At 55.7% G+C, this 19627-nt stretch overlaps 1 protein-coding gene and 1 long non-coding RNA gene across 7 annotated transcripts in view; one reads left to right on the forward strand and one right to left on the reverse strand.

The window, feature by feature from the left end:
* Positions 1-1090, reverse strand: part of LOC135303236 (uncharacterized) — a 29846-nt gene extending 28756 nt beyond the window's left edge. The window contains exon 1 of the long non-coding RNA XR_010364710.1: positions 953-1090. This is a non-coding gene — a long non-coding RNA (uncharacterized LOC135303236). The remainder of the gene's footprint in view (positions 1-952) is intronic.
* Positions 868-19627, forward strand: part of DGKZ (diacylglycerol kinase zeta) — a 53312-nt gene continuing 34552 nt past the window's right edge. For 2 of the 6 annotated variants that reach the window (XM_064424738.1, XM_064424739.1), the window contains exon 1: positions 8599-9023. In XM_064424738.1, coding sequence (XP_064280808.1) covers positions 8833-9023 — 191 coding nt within the window. In that variant the 5' untranslated portion in view covers positions 8599-8832. Of the gene's footprint in view, positions 1718-7598; positions 7785-8598; positions 9024-14237; positions 14351-16369; positions 16394-19627 lie in introns of those variants that run through there. The other 4 variants (XM_064424737.1, XM_064424741.1, XM_064424740.1 and 1 more) reach the window with 4 other exon arrangements.

Genomic DNA, 19627 nt, shown 5'->3' on the forward strand with positions numbered 1-19627 from the left:
TACAAGAGAGCAGGTGGAGGACAGGTTCCCACTCCCATCACACCAGATTTCATGGGAAAACACTGGGATTACAGGTGACTGCAATGTACTCTTCATGCAATACATGATTGTAGGACCTTGCCATGATGCAGGGGATGGCTCTTATAGACATGAACTTTGAATTTTCCAGGGCCTAGCAGGTAAAGGCACAGCATGTGAATCTGGAACAGAACAGATCAGGCACATATGGGAGCTTTGTAGGGATCTCTTACTCCAGCTGACATCCACAGCATGAGGGTGGGCTTGGACTCGGGTCACAAAGTCCAGCCACAGCCCAGGACAAATAAATGAAGCAACTTGTCTGATGTATGTGGGCAGAGGTAATTTCTACCTCTGGATGCCAAGATTGGAGAAAAATTGACTTGAATAAGGAAAAATGAGGCATAAAGTAGCCTCCTAAGTGGCAAGGAGCTGAGTGAGCCCACTGGAAAGACAGAGGCCATGCTATAGCACTGCCTCTGCTCAGATGGGGACCACTGTCCACAGCTGGGGACCCTGTCCTTGAACAGATGTCATCCATGGTGGATGATTGGACACAACAGCAGATACTTTGCTCTGCTGGGGCTGCTGCTGTCACGCAGTTTTCCAGGCTACCTGACTTCACCTGACAGCAGGTCTGGTTAAGACAAGTGGCCAAGACCCAGCTGCCTGAGCAGCCCTTGCAGGCAGGCAGGTGCCAGCTGCACTGCGGGCAGAGAGGGGCAACTGAGTTGTCACCCTCCTCTGCCTTCCCAGACTCCGAAGAGTTAAGTGCCAGTTTCAAGTGTCTCTAAGGTGACACCAGGCTGCCTGCTGGATGCAGCTCCCCGCAGCCCCCTCCCCACGCACACAGCACACACTCATGCTCACTTTCTGCTTTGTCTTTTGAGAGCTGCTCCAGGCTTTGTGCACAGGCACTCTACTCGCTGCCTACCTTTCCTTGCTGCTCCCGCTCAGCTGCTGCTGCCGGGGACAGTGACGGATGTGCCTGGCTCCAGAGGGACCTCGCAGAAGGCAATCCAAGCTCTTTTTCGCTCACTTGCAAGCATCGCTATCCCTGGACTGTCCTTCTTCAGTGAACGCTGTGTCCCTCACTCCTTCCCCACTGCTCTCACAGTGCCAGCACCTCCGAGGAGCAGCACCAACATCTCCAGGTGTGTGCCAGATATTCCTCCGCTTCAGAGTGCCAGGGCAGTAGAGACGGCAGGAGGCTGAGCTGCTGCGTCTGAGCTCTTCAAGCTGCTGTCAAGAGGCAAATAAATATCACTGCAAAAACTGGACATTGTTTTTTTCTCGTGCTTGTGCTCCCTCAGGAAGTTAAGCCTTGTTGGGATTGTCCCACGGTGCTGGGGAGACGAAGTGGAGCAGCACTGTGGGACCCTGTGGGACAAGACCAGGCTGCCCAAGAAGTTCCGGGGGCAGAGTGTGACTCCTCGCCTAGAGAGACACCTCACTCCAGCATGGCTGAAGGTCCCGGGAGCTGGAGAGACTTCTCCCCTGCCAGGAGTGATGGTGAGGTGGCCAGGGGAGCCACAGCAAACTTCCAGGGAGCAGCAGATACAGAGAGCACTGGACGAGCACAACGTTTGGGCGTCCGCAGCATGGATCCAGCTTGGGAGGAGACGAGAGGGGCAGTGGCCGTGGCGGAGGTGGAGGAGCAGTTCCTGCACTTGGCCATCAGGAAGCAGGTCTCCTACAGGTAGGAACACCTGGGTACCCAAGTGTCAGGGCTGCACTGGGGCACTGGAGTGGCCTGTCCCTGAGGCATCTCCCTCTCATCGGGTCAGGGTTGGCTCTTTCCACCGACCACCAGCATATTCCCACCAGAAACCATGTCAGCAGAGACAAGGCAACCAGTTAGTCCAGTCCCTCCCTCACGTGCAACAGCCTCCTCTTCAGTCTCATTATTACCTTTGCAGACCCCCTTATTTTCCTTCTACCCAACTCCCCCTTCCCATCTTGGGGCTGTGATCCCTCCTAGGCAGTGGTCTGGCCCTTTTGACAGTACCTTGCAGCAGAAGAGATCTGTTCTGGCTTTTGGTGTGACTCTTCTGTTGCAACTCCTGTGCTTTCCCACCCCTGCTATCACCAAGCAAAGCTGGCAGAGGTGAAGAGTGGTTCTTATAGTTCTCACGGGGGTTATGGGAGCCACTGCCTGGTGATACCCAGGTGAGCTCCTGTTCCCAAGTCCAACCATAATGTCCAAAATCCTGCTTGGGTCAGTATCTCCAGGACTTCAGCTCTATTCTTCTCAGAACAAATAAGGTCTGGTGTACCTTTCTTTTGCTAGAAGGGTGTTTAAGCCCTTCTATGATTTACTACTCCCCATCTTTGCAGAATGCCTCTCAGGTGTAAGTGAGGAGAAATCCTTTAACCCTGCACATGCCCAGACTAGACATGAGCATTGCAGGACTGACCCTGGACTGTTGTGAGAGTCTGGGACTGAGAGGAGGAGCTGCCTTCTTACCATTCTCCAGAGCTGGCTTGGCACAGAGATGTCTGTGGCCTTCTGAGCTCCATGTCACCATGTCATGCCATGCTCAGCAAGTGCCACATAGTTTACAAGCAGGTGGAAAACTGACATGGAGGACTTTGGTGCCATGCCCACTGCCATGGCAGACAGAGGCTGGATGAGCTGTCCCGCCTCTGTCTGGGTCTTGGGGACCCTGGGGTGCAGAGCTCTGCCAGGGGGAAGATTTTGGGCAGGAGCTGTTGGTGACCCCCCCATGCCATCTGCACTCCCACATATACAGCAGCCCTTTTTCCCCCCTTGCAAGGGCTTCAGCGCAAGCTGTGAGCAAATTGCTCTCTAATACTGCAGTAATGGGAACTAATGGGAAAAATTATTAGAGCCTGCAGAGCAGGAGGGGCCTCGACGCTGACTCATCCCCAGCACTTGTTGTTCGTGTGGTGGGTGGCAAGCAGAAGCCAGGGTGGCAGAGACCTCCCCAGGTACCCAGTGTCCCTAAGCCTTGCCATGAGCTGGGGCAACGTGAAGCCCTCCTGGTCCTCATTCCCAGGGCTGCTCACTGAGGCATCAGACAGAGCTGGGGGGGGGTCTCTGCCCTGATGGCACAAAGGATGAGGAATTACTGTGACAAGCAGAGCAGGATTTTCTCCTCTTAGCTGTCTTCTCCAGATGTGCACAGTGCATTTTGTGAACAGATTAGCCAGCTGCAATTTTCCAGCCTCCCCAGGGCAGGAAAGGGACCATACTGCAACCTAAATTATCAGCCTGAATTTGTTCCAGAATTATCCAAGGTTGCTAGGGATTTTATACAAACTGCCCATCCCACGCCAGCCACCCCAAGCAGGCAGCTCAGTTGACATGCTCCAGCCTTTGCTGCCTTTACATAAAGCCCCTCTGTTCTGCACAACCCTCACAAGGGGTCTCTTTGCAAGGGACTTTGTCCTGTCCAATGCAGGCTTTGCAGAAGGGAGGATTCAGAGAGGTTGGAGGGAGCGCTGCAGCAACCTGCAGGCCAGCAGCAAAGGAAGAAATGGTGCTTGGATGAGCTGCTTCCACCACTCCGTGTTTTGGATGGCCAAGCAAAGGGAAGGAGAAATGGGAGAGGAAGTGTCTGGGGGTGGAAATCTGCTTGTTCTCTCCTGTGACACCCATGTAGCTTTGGGTCTGGCTGCTTCCTCAGGCAAGTCAGGTGGTAATGGAGCTGTTACCCAGAAGTGGGCTAACCTTCCATCACGTGCCCCTCCTGCAGCATGAAAAGTCCTAGGGGACTGACAGAAATCCCTTTGCTGTGCTGCCTAGCTCTGGAGACACTTACTGAACCCTGGTACAGAGTTTGGAGGACCTTCTCCATGGGCTGTGGGCATCACAGTTATCCTCAATGTCAGCTGAAGGTTGGAGGCCCCAGTCCCCTTGCTGCCATCCTACCTGCTCCTGCTGGGACCCATTAGTCATCACGAGGGGCAGGTGGCATAAGCTGCTATATAAAGCTTTTGAAATGAGCAGAAATTATATTAATCCCATGGAAATAAAGTTCCTTCCATAAATAGCTGCCAGGGTGTATGGAGGTGCCTTGGGCGGGTGGAAGAGAGCTCAGCACTCAGGTTATATTTAGGGCTTTGAGTAGCAATTTCGTGCCAAACTTATTAATGATGCTGGCTTGTGCACCAGATTTGCACATTCTGGGACAATTTGCCCAGTAGGGAGGTGCCTGTGCAATGCCAAAAGGACCCAATGCCCTCTGTCACCACAGGAAACCCAGAGCAAACACCAGGGTTGTGTACCTCAATCCCCAGACAGTCACTTCGGCCAAAGGGAGTCCAAAGTCAGCTTCTGCTTGTTTGAATGTCTCCACCAAGGTTTTGTGGTGGGGCAGGATCACCTCTAGCTCCCAGAGTAGGGTAGCTCCAGTGGCCACAGGGCAAGCTAGAGGCTGGCAGAACTTTGCTGTAGGGAAAGCCGACCTGCAGCCAGAGAGGCCAGGGATAGGTGGTGGCAGGTCACAGCAGCACCCTGCAACCTCTCCTGAGCAGTTGTGGGCTCCCTCTCTATTTCATCATTGCTTTCAGAGTGATGCTTGCAGCAGTAGCCTTTGTCACTGCCACTGCTCTCAGCAACCCAGCCCGGAGGGGTGTTTACACAGAAAGGAAACCACAAGCGCACAAAAGCTCCTGTACAGCTCTCTGCAGGCTCTGCCAGGTGTCAGACTCGCACCCTTTGGCAGCCCACGCACCAGAGGGCTCCACACAGCCACCTCCGGCAGCGGGAAGAGGGGGTCCTGTGTCCCTCTGTACCCCCCCGCCAGCTCCCGTCCCCACTAGGGAGATGTGAGGCACCTTGGCTGTTCAGTGTGGTTCCCGGCTGGCAGATAGGACGCAGCTAATGCAACTCACAGGCTGTTCTGTGCCAGGGAGCTAAATATAACCCGCAGAGTGGAGCAGAGGGGGCTGCTTTGTAATGTAAATAGCAAGAGAGCTTGGTCATAGAGCAGGCAGGCCAGAGGGGAGAGCTGGCAGGAGCTGCTGGAGAGAGGGAGGTAGGAGCCCTGAGTGGCCCAGGGGAAGATGGTTGCAACTCTCTGCTGTCTTCTCTTCCCTTTGTCTTCAGATCTGGACTCTGGATGTTTGTGAAGTCTCAGGACAGCCTGGGCAGTGCATGGGCAGAGGAAGAAGGAAAGGAGAGCCTCCACTGTCAGCATGAAGAAAGAGACAGAGAGGCGATCTCCTTCCTCCAAGTCCTGCCTGCTGGCCTTTTAATCGTGTTAGCCCTGCTCTGCAGAGCAGCATAATCAAATTCCCACTCATTTCCAGAAGCCAAGCCCATTCCATTCTGACAGAGACATCTGTCTCTGCATCCCTCTGTGCAGCAGGGGAGAGGAGATGGGTGGCACGGCCAGAGGGAAATGCTAGCAGGTGGCTCCTCACAGGCTTTGGTCAGGGGTGACAAGAACCTCACTATGCCCTGCCCTGACTATTTCCAGAACCAGGGACAAGCTCTGCTGGGCCCTGCTGTCAGACACGCTGTAGTGCATGGTGCAGGGGTGGGATGGGTTTGGAGTTGGCATCACCCTGTGCTTGGAGCACAGTGCTGGTGTGTGTTCACTCTCATTCTGGCTCTCATTCTGCATATTCCTACATGCAAAGCAGTGGTGAACTGGACATGGGACTGTGTGTAACAAGAGAGAGAAACATCCAAAGAAGCGATTTTGAAGAAACACTGAGTTTGTGGGTACAGCCTGCCTGTATGCCAGAGAGGGATGGCATAGTGCAGCTCCAAGCCCCATCTTAAACCAGACATACTCCCTGGTTTAAACTGCCCCAAGACCCTGCTGCTGCCAGAGGGGATGGTCCTACCCTTCCTCCTGCTGTTGTTTTCCACATCAGGCAAGCCAGGTCAGCTCTCTGAGGCAGCAGCACACAGCTACCCTCCCCTGCTTGTCCCCACAACCACAGCCTCAGCCGTGCACATGGTGCAGGTGTGCCAGGGGACCACTGGGTGGGACTCCCGAGTAGGCCAGCAGGGGGTTTTTTAGGGGCACTAACCACGATTAGGGGCAATTCCACCCTGGACCAAACACTGCTGTGCGGGGAGAGCTGGGATCCCTGAACCAAGAGCCATCTCTTCCCCATCACTCCCTCCCTTATCTGATCCCTGCTCACAATGAATCCCACAGACAGGTATCCTGCTGAGTTTGGCTGAAGCAGGCAGCTTAATCCTTTCAGTACCAAGGTGATGCACAAACTAGCATGAAGACAAGGGTGCCAGTTCACAGTAACATCCAGCACAGTGATCCCCATCCCTCTCCTGCCCTGCCTACAGAGAAGCCTGTGCAGCAGGGTCTGTCTCCTCTGGTCTTCTCAAGAACAGCCAGGAATGGGATTTCTAGGGGCTCCTCCACAGTTTTGCACCAAGCTCAAGGGACAGAACTGTGAAAGGACACATGGACACAGCACACAGAGGATGGTGAAGGACCCAGGGCAGGGTGTGTTAGTTCTCCAACAGCCCCACCAAGCCCCAATACTCCTGATGCTCCTGGGTAAGACTAGACACCAACACCACGAGACAGCGCATGAAACATGAAAGGGAAATGTCTGCAGGCAGGGAGAAAATACAACTAACCCATCATGGCATGCAAAGCAGCAGGGATGATGAAACCTTTCTGCAATAACAAAACTCTCCCCTCCCTGATCTGTGAGCTGGAGTTAGGCATCCAGGACCTGCCTTTTCCTCTCTCTGCTCAGTAATTAATGCAGTGGGTTGTGTTCAGTTTCAGAGCTTGCCTGGTGAGATCAAGGTCTGTCAATGTTTTTTTTTTTTCCTTTTGATGATGGAGTTTAAAGCAAGACCATGTGCCCCTTTAGAAATGCCATCTGTCCAGGCTGCCAGGACCAGCTTTGCTTGCTTGCTTTTCTCTGGCCCATAGAAGCTGACCACAGACCCTCTTGGTGATCTGAAGCTTTCCTGGAGCCAGAGCACACCAAGTAGCATTTGGTTGTGAAGAGCTGGGGTTTTTGGAGGTGAGGACAGGCTGGGCCTGCAGGCTTAGGCTGTGCCGCCACAGACTGGGGGATGAATGATGAATGTCAGGCTGTTTCTCCATTCTTTGGAGGCTGGCCGGGAGCCTCCTACATGCTTCTACTTTTCACACTGCCCATTCCTGGTTTACCGAAGCATTTATTCAATGAACTCCAGTGCAGATTGAACAGATGCTGGACGTTGTTTTCAGACCTGCCACACAGGGAGGACATTTACACCCAGGAGTTGTGAGTGCTGTGGTGCCCTGCAGGGTCCAACCCAGAGGACAACCCCACTGCTATGGTCTTGGTGTGCATGGCGGTGCTGGGGCAGCTTCGGGAGAGGGGGCTGTCTCAGGTCTGGGGGCATTCAAAGAACCACCCAGCAAGGGAGGTGCGGCCCGTCGGCGCGCAGCCCAGCGTGCCGGGACGTGCTCCTGCTTGCCGAGGGCGCGCACGAGGCTTCACTGGAGACGGCCCGGCGGAGGAGGTGGCCAGCGCCGCGGGAAGAAGGCCGCGCAGCCGGCTGCAATGACAGCCGCCCTCACACTTCCAGGAAGTGCAGAGAGGAACCAGGTGGAGGGTGCAAACAAAGCGGGGCCCCGGCCGGCGGCGGAGCACTGCCAGGGACCTGCCCTCGGGATGACTCCGGAAAGCGGCTGCTGGGGGAGGAAGAGCGAGAGTGAACCCCGGGCTGGCTGAGCGCATCAGCTCAAGCTGCGGCAGATGTGGCGGCATCGCTCCTGGGACGTTCCCCAGAGCCCTCCGGGGGACGTAGATATAAGGTACCCACCGAGCTGGGCTCTGCTGCCTTCCTCGTATTATTGGGGGGTTAAGGTGCTGTGGCGAGTGCTGACAGCCCGTGACTTGGGGGCTGGGGGAAAGGCTTCCTGTGCTTGCCCAGCGCCTCGCCCGCAATCCCCTCCTCTTCTCTCAGCGCCTGGGCTTGCGCAGCGCAACCTGCCAGCCAGGATGTCCGCGGGCCGCGCCAGCGCTTTTGACGCCAAGCCTGCGAGCACAGCGGGCCAGCCCGGCTTTGCCCGAGCTGTCGGTTTCAGGGAAACTGGCAAGTGTGTCCCCATCCCCACCAGTCCTCCTGGAAACAGCCGGTGTTCGAGTCTGCCAGCGGGACCTGACCCAGGGTGTTAAGGGTCGGCAGGAGCACCGTGCAGCGGGCAGCCAGGGCAGCCCCACAGCCTGGCTCCACACCCTTGGGAACTGGGGAAGCTCTCATTGCGGCCGGCACATTTTCCATGCAAAGGAGGGGTGGGAGAGCTGCTCTTTTCCTGGACTGGCAGCCATGGCGAGCAGGCCAGCCCCTGTCCCTGCCGCTGCCCGCTGAGGCAGCGGTGTCGCTGGGCTCAGGGAGAAGCGGGGCAGGCGCTCGCCGGGCTGGGTAAGAGCCTCGGTGCTGGCCTCGGCGACAAGGCCGGTGGTGGCTCCCGGTCCCTGGAGAGGGCGGCGGCGGCGGGACTGTTGGCTCCGTCCGCTCCGTCCGGCGGTGAACAATGGGGGGCGGAGGCGGAGGCAGGGGGAGGCTCCGCTTCTGCCGCCGAACCTCTTCCGAGCGCGGGGCGGCGGCGGGGCTGACACGCGGCTTCCTGAGGCGGCGGCGCCGGGACGGGCTCCGCCGGCAGCCCCGATCCCCGCGCTCGGCAGGCGGCGCTGGAGGCGCGGCCGCCGGTGCCGCCGGTGAGCGGCCGCACTTCCTGCCCGCCGGCCCGTGGCCCCGGTGGGGCGGGAGCCCGAGCCGGCCGCGCCCCCCGCCCGCCCCCGGTGCCCTCCTCTGGCTCGGAACCGCGGTGGCGGCGGCGCCGAGCCTTGAGCTCGGCCATGCAGGCGGCTCGGCCCCCGCCGTCCGGCGGCTCGCCCTCCGCCGCCTCCTCCGACACCGCCGCCGCCACAGCCGACTCCTGCGGGGCGTCAGGCAGCACCGAGCCCGAGTGGGGGCCGGCGCCGCCGCCTCCGCTGGGCCGCCGCCACAGCAACAAGCGCTTCACTGGCCTCAAGCTCTTCGGGCGCAGGTGAGCAGCGGCGGGCGGGCGGCGGGTCCCGCCGGGCGGGGGAGCTCCGGCTGGTGCCTGCGCCGCCGCTCCGGCACCTGGCGGCGGAGCGGGGCCGGAGGGAGCTGGGCTGCCGAGCAAGGGCTGGCTGTAGGCGGCTGGAGCATCCGGAACGGAGCCGGCGGAGCACCGGCTCCCAAAGAGCCTCCCCGCGCTGAGCCGTCGGCAGCCGCCTCACCGGGCCCGGTCGAGGGGTTGACCCCGGCTGAGCGCAGCCGCAGGGGGATGCGGGACGGGGTGTGAGGATGGAGCGGGGTGAGTTTGCTTTTCCCTCCTTTCAAGCTCTTGGGCACGAGTGATGGGAAGTTGGGGAGCATTACCCTCGCTGCGCGCGCCGTCGTCCCCGTGGAATCGGAGCCTCGTCTCTGGGGGATTCGCTTCCACCCGCCCAGAACTGCCTGTCTCCATCCCCGCACGCCTGTCCCCTGCTTCGCCTGCGACACTGGCAGCCCTGCCGCGCCGGGGGATGGCTGTGCTCCTCCCGTGCTGCCGGCTGGGATCCCGCCTTCTCATGCGTCCGTCCCAGAGCCAGCTGGGCTCCTTGTGCCTCCCTTAGCCTCTCTGTTGGTCTCGTAGGGATTTGGACCGTGTAAGCGAAGTACCTCGAAGTACCAGAGCCTGGTACCTCTGCTGTCTGGAGGTCTTTGAAAACACTGAATAACTGAGGTCTGAAGGAGCCTCCGGAGATCGCCTGGTCCACACTGCTGTCTCAAAGCAGGGTCGAATTTGATCTGGCTACTGATGTTGAGTTTTGAGTGTTGCCAGGGTGTAGAGAACACAGCTTCCATGCACACCCACTCCCCGTGCTTCAGCCACTCAGGAATTTTTTTCCTCTAATAACAATTAAGTTTCCATTGTTGCAGCCTGTGCCTGGTCTCTTTCAGGTTGTCACCGTTCATGTCTGGGCAGCATCTGACGCAGTCTGCCCTGTTCTTTCCCATCAGGTTGCTGGAGACAGTAATAATGTTCCCCCTCAAACTTGTCTGCAGGCCAAACTGCCCCCATTATCTCATACTCTCCTTGTACTTGATAACTCTTACCCCCAGCCGTGTTGGTGGCCCCGTGACAAACTTTCTACATCTCATGGGTATTTTTGGTATATGGGAGCAATTGAAGCAGGACGCAGTGCCACCAGAGCGGTGTCACACGTGCTGAATGGAGGGGAAAGGCTCCAATTTCAACCTCCACGTTCAAGCCAGACCTGGGTGTGGATGGCTTGCAAGGTCACTCCACAACAGAGCAATGTTCTCTGCTCTGGTTTCAGAGCTGTCAGCAATGGCTGCCTTGAGCTCCTGGCAGTCTCTGGCCTGTTCCAAATACTGTGTGGCATCTCTCTCTGAGTCCTGGGACCTCACACTGCAATGTAGATCAGAGCCAAGGGGAAATTCTCCACATGTGAACAACCTTTGGCAGTGTGGACACGTGGGGAGAAGCAAAGTGGAATGGCACTAGAAGCTGGAGGAGGCCAGTAGCCCCCCCCCAAGACAGCTGGAAGTGGCCACAGGGTGGTTTAGTGCATTCTTGCCCGTCTGCTGCTGATGGAGGAATGCAGTTCCCCCTGGCTCAGGGTGATGAATGCAGCACCCAGAGCTGCAGAGTAGTGAGGAGAGGTTCCCATGGACCTCTGAGACTGCAGGGGCTCCCACGCACACCGGTGGGAGGTAAACTTGATGGGAAGTCATGCAGGGTAATTGGCTGCATGCCACTGAATTCATGCCCACCTGAGCGTTGGAGCAGAGGATGGCATGAAGTTTCTTCACCTCCTGTGAGGGAATTACAAGGGAAGGCTGAGCTACGCTTTCTTTTGTCAATAAGTACAGGCAGCCCGTACCCACCAAATGCTTTCCAACAGCTATCAGTGAGGAAATTTGTACCCACTTCTATTCTGAGCTTTACCCAGAGCCATATGTGGCTGGGAAACAGGTCTAGAGGAAGCTTAGGTAATTGGAAGGAATTTGCTAACTGGCACGAGTGGATGTCTGGAGAGCCCTGGCTTCAAGAAGAGAGATCTCCTGAGGTGGACACCCTGTGCTGGACTCTGCCTGTAGCAGCACTGGAGGGCATGGCCAAGGGAGGCAGGGGTCTGCAAAATGGCAAGAGAGCCTGTCCTGTCTCCAGGGCACGTGAGCCCTCAGGGCATTTGAAGCAACAGAAAGGTGAGCCCCCAAGCTCTGGCCTCCGGTGGTATGATACATGTTTTGCAAGCAGGCTTATTTCTGTACCTTGTAATTGCCTTAAAGGAGGGTGGAGTAATTGGCTCTAGAGCCTACAGAGACAAGTGCACAATACATGCATCCGGCGTGGATGGGTAATTCTTTTAATTGGGCTGATAAAGAGATTGGGGCTGATCAGATAAGAGGTGGTTAGGATTAAATTGTCTTTCTAGGTGCCCTGTTTCTTGTGCTATGAGTGAATTGCAGTTTACCCTTTCCAGGGAGGGACTGGAGAAGGAGTATGAGAGCTGGGGACAATGTCTGTTTCTTGCTCGCCCCCGTGCCAGTGGAGTGGGATGCCAGTGAAATGAATCTTCCCTGTGGGCTTCAGAGCTTCTGTAACAAATCCCCCTTCAAAGGGAGTATGTGTAATGGCTGGTGCGATGCCATAAGCAGGGGCCGTAGGCACCAGTGGGGCAGCTGGCAGTCCAGGAGAGCATGAGACCAAGTTTTTGGCTGTGACCCCTCGGCTGGTCTTGTGCTGGAGCCTGCAGGTGAGCCTGGGGGTGCCTGCCACTGCCCCAGAAAAGTTTGTGGGTGGCACAGCCTGTGGGTAAACGGCACTCAAGAAACTGAGCCGAGCACCCGCCTACGTCTTTCTGGGACGTCACTTGTCACTGTCTTTCTTGCAGCTTGATGCTTACACCTATGTGAAGCTGAGAATGATGTACCACTGGGACAGCAGCCCAGCCTTCCCCATCCCTGCTGTGTGGGGGGTGCCCTTGAAGCTGCTGGCCCTTGCACCCACTTTGCCCCGTGCAGGTGCAGCAGAGAGGCTGTGCAGTGGTGTAAGGCCCCGGTGCCCTGGGGGAAGACCAGATGGTAATGAGGAGCTGAAGTTTGTGCTCTGCAGGCTGGCAGGCTGACAGCAGTATTTCCCTTGGGACAAGCTTTTTCACAAAGCACCTTGCTGCCAGCTAGCTGTTGAGCAATCATCTTCCTAGTTCTCCTCCATGCATGCAGATTTTGTATGCCTCAAGCTCTGAAACCCTCCAGCCTCTGCTGCCCATCCTGCTCAGAGGTGATGTCTGGGTAGCTTTGTCTGGGCCTCCGCCAGTGTCACCTGTGGGAATCCCCAGCTGTCCCCTGCAGTGACACTTGGGCTTGTTTGCAGGGCAGATGGGATGTGCTGAGAGAGCTGTTTCTGTTCCCGAGTTTGCTCTCTGATATCTGGTCAGGGACTTTTTTTCTCAATGGGGGGAAAATAAAGCACTGGTCATGCTGAGCAGTCATACCTGTTGGCCATCAATGCAGCCTCACAGCGGAGCCAGGCTGGGACAGCTGCCAGCTCGCAGTGGGGCTGTGAGATGGGTCAGGGAAGGATCAGCATGGGGGTCTGACTGCTTCCAGAGGGTGAGGTCCTCCATGGTGTGGACCCTACCTGCCACTTACCTTGTCTCTCCAGTCCAACCGGCAGCTCCCCAAGATCATAGCAGGGACTGCTACAGTGACATGTGCCTGCTCAGAGAAGGTGTCAGGACCTTTAATTTTAGCATCATAGAACGGTTTAGGGTGGAAGGGACTTTAAAGATCATCCAGTTCCAACCCCCCCACCATGGGCAGGGACACCCTCCACTAATCTTCTTAGGAGTTGGAGCGTCCTTTCCAGGAAACACGGTAATCTCCTCAAGGGGCTGAAAGGAGGAAGGATGAGGGACCGCTTCCCTCCTTTGAACAAAAACAATAGGAAGAGTCAGGCACTGGGAGTGGAGACAGTCTTTGCAAGGATACGGTGTTGAGAGGGGAGAGGCAGAGCTGTGGGTAGTGCAAGCCAGGGGAGTTTGAGAGCTGTTTGATTGTGTGAGTTCTCTTGGGAACTAAGGAGGTGCTGGTAAGGGGAGGCCAGCCCTCGGCAATGAGGGCGATGCTCTCACGAAGGGCAACCTGAGCTCTGGCAGGTGGTGGGAGACGCAGTGTAGGATTTCCTTCACTCATCATCATGCAGTGCCTGGGGAGCAGACAATCTCCCCAGAGACTTGGCAAAGCTTCTAAATTTAACTTGCAGCTCTGCTCTTAGTGGAGCTCTGTTTTCTTTTCCCCAGGTGATTCTGTGAGCTGAAGCTCCTGAGTGATCTCTCAGCCATGCATTTGCTTACTTGCTGGTTCTTTTAAACCAGTGCTGACTTTGAGATGCTGAGTTCAAGAGTAGAGTGAGGGCTGCAGGCTAAGGCTCCTTGACCCTTGGGCCCACAAACAATCTTTTTTTGGAAGAGATGTGGTACTGGCAGGGGGTGAATGGCTTCTGCTGGAGACTTTTGGAGGTAGAGGCTCTGGTGCAGATCTGGCTTGGCAACACAGGCTAGACGTGGAAATAGGGGAAACCTGTCCTGCTGGTTCTTGAGCTGGCACTAGGCTCTGGGGATAATAAGTGGCTCTTTGCAATCCTGAGTTCAAGAGCTTTCTCTAGGCCAGCTGTCCAGTAGTACAAAAGTATACTCTGTGTTTCTGTTGCAACCTGTAAATCCAGCAGCAGCTGCAGTCTGTGTTTGGGAGCTGGGAGGCTTTCTTCTCCCCATCAGGACGCCAGGTGGAGGGTGAAGCTCTGCCAAGGCAAGCAGTGAGGCTGCATTGGCCAGGCCAGAGCCCAGTAGGGATGGAGTCCTGTTCACACCAGACGTGGATGTGTTACACCCAGTGCTGTTCTCCTCCTGCCTGCAGTTTAGGGGTTGTGCCTTAGGGTGCTAATTCTGTACTTAACTGTGAGCTCTGCCCCAGGGGAAGCTCTTCCTCATTGTGCCAGGATGCCCTTCTGAGAGGATCTCTTCCTGCTCCCTTTGCTCCCAGACAGTGGGAGTTAATGGGCCTCCTGTCTCAGCCCTGGCTGCCGGGCAGGTTGTGCTGTCTGGGTTAGCCTGTCAGTTCCAGTTTCTACCTGTGACCATTGCTCCCATGCCTGGAAATAGCCTGGCTGAGCTTTGCCCAGCTGACGGCTGTCAGCCCTTCCCAGTGGTTCAGGGCCTGGGGAAATGAGCTAAGCATGCCCCACCCCAGAGAAGCCCTGCCCAGCTGTGAGAACGGGAGACCTGTCTGTGGGGACTGCAGGATGCTGCCCAAGCTGTGCATGCAGGCTGGCAGGTACGTGGCACTGGTGGAAAAGCCCCACTCTGGGAGCAGAAGGAGGTCTGGCTGGGCATAGTCCCATCCTTTGGCTACTGCCCTGTCCTCTGTGTGTCCCGTGTTGGTGGGAGATTCCTTTGGCATGCCTCATGGGCTGTTGCTGGCTCCCTGACATTATAGCAGGATGTCAGCTTGTGGCAGGCTCTAGTCCCAGCCACACGCAGGGGCACCCAACCAGGGTGTGAAAATCCCACCCAGCACCAGTAGGCAAGAGCTTAGTTTTGCCTTTTTCCTGGCTCCACTCACCCTGTCTTCCTTTCCCTGCTTGCCGGCAGCATCTCATCTCGTTGCAGGGCTGGAGCAGCCCTGGCTCCAACACATGCTGTAGCTTTGAAGAAAGTCACATGTCCCATCTGGCTGGTCCAGGAAGTCAGGGCAACCAACATAGAACCTTCTTGCATAAGGTTTTCCCCTTGTTTTGGTGCAGCTTGGCTTTCACAGGAAACGTGTGTGACAAAAAGCCTCGCTTGCCATTGTCAGCCCAGGTGTGGATCCAGAGCCAGAGAGCAGGGGCACTCCTGCTGCCTGCTCCCCACTGGCTGTGGAGGGCCCCATCTCCACTCTAGGGCAGGACTCCCCAATGGGATGAGGGTAGAGAATCACGGAGTAGAAGTACCTAAGATGGTTTTTAGCCTCCTCCTGAGCTCTCAGCCTCTGGCTGTGGCCTGTAGCCATCCAAGAGAGGGAGCACAGAGCAATGCAGATGGCCACGTACCGTCCCCTCCGTTTGAAAGTTCCCACTTGGTCTGATTATCTGTACATTGTCCTGCCTTGCTACCCTGGCTCTGGCCAAGAGCCTCGCAGATCCAGGGCTAAGCCTCTTACTGCCCAAGCTTGAGGTCACTACAGAAGAGGACATCGCGTGGGGCACTCTGGCAGCTAGCACATGGCAGCTGTCACTGCTGAAGTGTGGCAGGGGGTGGGGTGGGTGTTCTCTGCAGAGATTTTGCACCGATGTGAGGCTGGCAGATGGCAGGGTTATGAAGCTACAGAGCTTCTGTCCTGTGAGAGCTGCCAGGATGCATGGAAGGAGATATCCTGCTCCCCAGTTCAACTCCTGGCAGGGTTGCAGGTCGGCGTGGGGCCGGGAGATTTTCCAGCAGAGGTTGAGGATTCCCCACCTGAGCTCAAACAGTGTTACCCGCCCTAAAGTTTTCTTGTTGTTTGAATGAGTGAGGAAACAGATGTGGTGGAGGTGAGGGCCAGAGGGATCCCAAGAATGACACTTCCCATCTACACTGGGTCACCAAGAGCTTTGCCACGCAGCCCCTGGCTGGTGGTAGTTGGGGCTCCGAAGGATTGGTGCCTGTGCACAAGGGCCAGAGAGTTGGGAACAGGTGAACCACTCTGCCCTGCCCAAACAATGCTTCTCCGTGCAAGGCATGGAGAGTGCCTTCATGATTTATTTGAAATTCAAATCCGTGCCTGGACCCAGCAGTCAAAGTAAAAGAAAGCAGCCAGGAACCAAGCCAGCACAGGGAAGGATGAAGGGAAGCGGGGCTGTCTTTCTGTGCCAGCCTGGCACTGATCCCTGAGTTGTGTGCTCTCTTGCAGCTGCCTGGGTTGGGCTGGAGGTGGGCTGGGTCTGAACTGGGCTGGGTTAGTATCCCAGATGCAGGAGTGTGGTGCTTCATGTTTGCTGGCTGGCTCTTTAGGGAAAAACAGCGTTGCTGACTCCAGCTTATGGGCGAGTTGCCTGCATTGACCTCCATGGCTGACAGCATGGGCGGTGGCCCGGGTGCCATTGGAGCCCCTGGGATCTGCAAGTGCCAAGGCAGGGGGGAGAGCATGTGGTGGAGAGATGGCACTGGGGGAGCAAAACTGGGGTGGGGAAGGATAGTGCCGTGTGCTGAGCAGCCAGGCATGTTCATGGCTTGCTGACCACTCTCTTTGTGTCCCTAGACTCCACCTGCCCCACAAAGGTGTCTTCCCTTGTCTCCAGGGCAGCCAGCCCAGCCGATGGGGATCCAGGAGGATAAAGCACCGGCCAGCGGTGTATAAGTATGTGGTATTTTTATTGGCTTGCACAGGCTGTGCAGTCCCAGCAGCTGCTGCAACGTTTCTTTTCAAACGCTCTCCTCCCTCCCACCCGCATTTCACCCCACTTCACCCTCTTGTGTCTGTACTAACCAAGGCCACCAAAAGCCGGGCTGCTTGCCTCATGCCTGTGTCACTAACTTTGTTCTAGACAGCAGCTTGCTGCTGGACTTTGATCAACTAACATGGCAGCTTCTGTTTTGCTGGAGTTTGGATTGAAGGTCAGTTGAGCTCTTCCTCCTCTATGTCCTAGCCAGTGTGAGCATGGGCACCTAGTGCAGTGTGGGCATGAGCACCTGGACCCAGTGCATGCTGAGTGCTTGGAAGACCTAAGGTGACAGCACTGAGGGTGGTTTAGCTAAATGACTAAATTAAATAATAATAAATAATAAAATTTAGCTGAAGCAGTCTGAAATTCAGTAAGGCTATGACTGCCAGAAATGGTGGAAAAACAGGGCCTGGGAGACAATCATCATTGCTGGGATGTAGTTGCTGTGTGGGAACCAGTTCCTAGGCTAGCCTTGATGTTGGGGCTAGCCATTACCTCGCTCACAAGTGCCCCTGAGGAGATGTGGAGGTAGGGACAAGCCCCAGGTTCCATTCCTGGGCTCCCGATGCCTTGGTCTTTGTAGAGCGGCTCATCAGCCTGGTCAGGATTTGGCTGCACCTGTGTGAGTGCTGAGTGCCACAGTAGAAGACCCTTACTGCTCTTCCTGGCTTCTGCTACACAGTTTCTCTGCATGACATTCTGAGCCTTACTGAGTTTGCTACTCAGTCTCTTGTTTGTCTGATGTTGTAGACACAAAAATCTTGTCCCAGGGCTGCTTGGGAGTCCTGTGGTTGGAGGTGTTGGGAGCAAGAGGCCGTGTGGCCAGTTAGTGCTCTTCAGAGGGGAGGTGAATGGGTTTTGGAGAGGTCCAAAGAGCTGTAGGTTGAACACCAGAGGGCACGGTCGCTCTTTGGAGCTCTGGTGCTCTGCTGTGCAACTCCAGCCCTTTCCCTGCAGCTGACTTCAGCTGGGTGTTGTGACATGTCCCTTCTGCGGGGTTGCTGGCCTTGACTCATCGCTCCTGGTTTTGCTTTCCTCCCTTCTGCAAAAAAGAGATTGGCAAAGCATCTGCATAGAGCTTTTTTTATGCTGTTGTGGTTGAAGTGGCTGGTGAGCTTGATGGCTTAAACTGGTCAGCTGCTGCTGTGGGCTAGCTGATGCTCAGAGGCAAGCCTCCAGCCAAGGCAGCTGTCAGCCAACTCCCCACTGCAAAGACTTGCGTGTCGTGGTACCACACAGAGCCTTATAATGGCAACCACCCAGCTTCTGCACCTGGAGTTTGGGTCACTCCTCCCACACAGCAAGTCTCTGGAGCACCCAGCGTCTCTGTGGGCATGAGAGGAGGAGCCAAGAAACTCAGGAAGCAGAGCAAGGCAGCCCTGTGTTACTGGTCTGTGCTAAAGTGCTAGTCCATTCCACAAAGGGGACAGTGGTCTGCTCTCTGCATGGGCATTGCTTCTTCCCCTCTCTGAAGGATGATGGGTGAAAAAAGCCCTTCAGTGATTCTGGCAGATGTGGGGATGTTAAGATGAAAGAAGAAATGGAAGCACATAAGACCAGATATGCTGAGGGCATTTAGAACAAAAAGGGTGGAGGAGAAAAAAACCCAACTTTTATTCCTGCCCTGCCATTTGTTGCAGTGGGACAAGCTGACATTCAGCAAAGCCAAGAAATAATAGATTTAACATTGTTAAAAGGAGTTACTTCAGTTTTGATGTGATGTGCGGGAGAAAAAGACTCGGTCACTTGCTGCCATGAGGTGAAAAAGTGAAACCAAAGGTTAGACATGATATCAGTAACAAGGTCACAGTTAACAAATACCACTTGTGTGGCATGCCAGCATGTGCTTTGCTTAGTCACAGGGTCATGATGAAGGCTTGGGAGGTGTCTTTCCTGTCTCAGGCTTTGTGGTGTAGAGAGATCACTGGGGACTGGGTTTCTCAGGGATGCTGAGCAGTTCTCCCCCTTGCAGACTACTGCAGGGGCTGCTACTTGTGATGTGGTTTCAGGTGCGTGGGACCAGGATCTCCTCACATGGAAAGTCTTGCTCAGGGCTGCGTGGGCCTGGGAGCTTCTTGGCCTGGAGCAGTGGTTTCTGCTTGAACACAGCAGACTGAAACCTGTGACAGCAGCATTGGGAGCTGCTGGTCTCCATCACAACCCATTCAGCTGTCTGCATGTTAACAGGCTGAGGGTTTACTAAGTCATGGGAGTAGGAGGAGAATGGCAGCAAGGTTAGCATGACTGAACTTGAGGAGAGGGCTCTTAGACTTCCTGCTCCTGCTGCCTCCAGGGACTTGGAGAATTAATGCCCTAGACTCTTGGTGGTCAGATTGACTTGGAAGGGATTTTGAGGCCACCTGGAATCCACGGTGGTCACCCTTCCATGACGTTTCCATTGGAAAAAATGGCTGTTTCCATTTATCAGTCTAGGTCCTGCCAGCCCAGGAGGGAGATAGGATTGTGGTGACTGTGAGAAGTAGCAAGTGGTATCAGCAGGAGTCTCTGCTATGCATAGATGATAGGGGACAGGAAGAGCAGGGTGGGCATGGGGCAGTTGGAGACAAGCTGGAAGCTTGAACCCTCCCTGGAAGTGTTCAAGGCCAGGTTGGATGGGGCTCTGAGTAACCTGGTCTAGTGGAAGGTGTTCCTGACTATAATAGTGGGATTGCAACAAGATGCCCTTTAACGTCTCTCCCAATCCAAATCATTCTGTGATTCTGTGCTAAGGTGTCTTGGCTGGAGGTGGGGCTGGCGAGGAACCGCACATATCTCTTATCGGGCTACTTTGCTCTGAATGATTGACTAGTTGCCACACATTTTAAATTTTCTCTTTGATCAAACATCCTGCCAATCCCAGTAAGTGAGTCTTAACAGTGATGGACTGAGGCCTGTTCCTAGAGGCCCTTCTGCACCTGGCAGCATAGCTGTAATGGTGCTGGGACCTGGCTTGATCACTAGTGGCAGCTAGCTCTTTCCCAGCAGTGGGAAGGAAATTCTGAAGGATGTGTAGATACCCTGTGTGGGGAAGGAGGCAGAACCTTCCATCCTTCATCAGCTAGCAGTTTTGAGGGCAGAGAGGACTGACGCAGGTGCCCTGGGTATCTCCAGCGCCCTTTCCTCTCTGGTGTTGTGAGAAAAGGGCTGAA

The sequence above is a fragment of the Passer domesticus genome, chromosome 6, assembly GCF_036417665.1.
Source record: "Passer domesticus isolate bPasDom1 chromosome 6, bPasDom1.hap1, whole genome shotgun sequence".
Taxonomy (NCBI): domain Eukaryota; kingdom Metazoa; phylum Chordata; class Aves; order Passeriformes; family Passeridae; genus Passer; species Passer domesticus.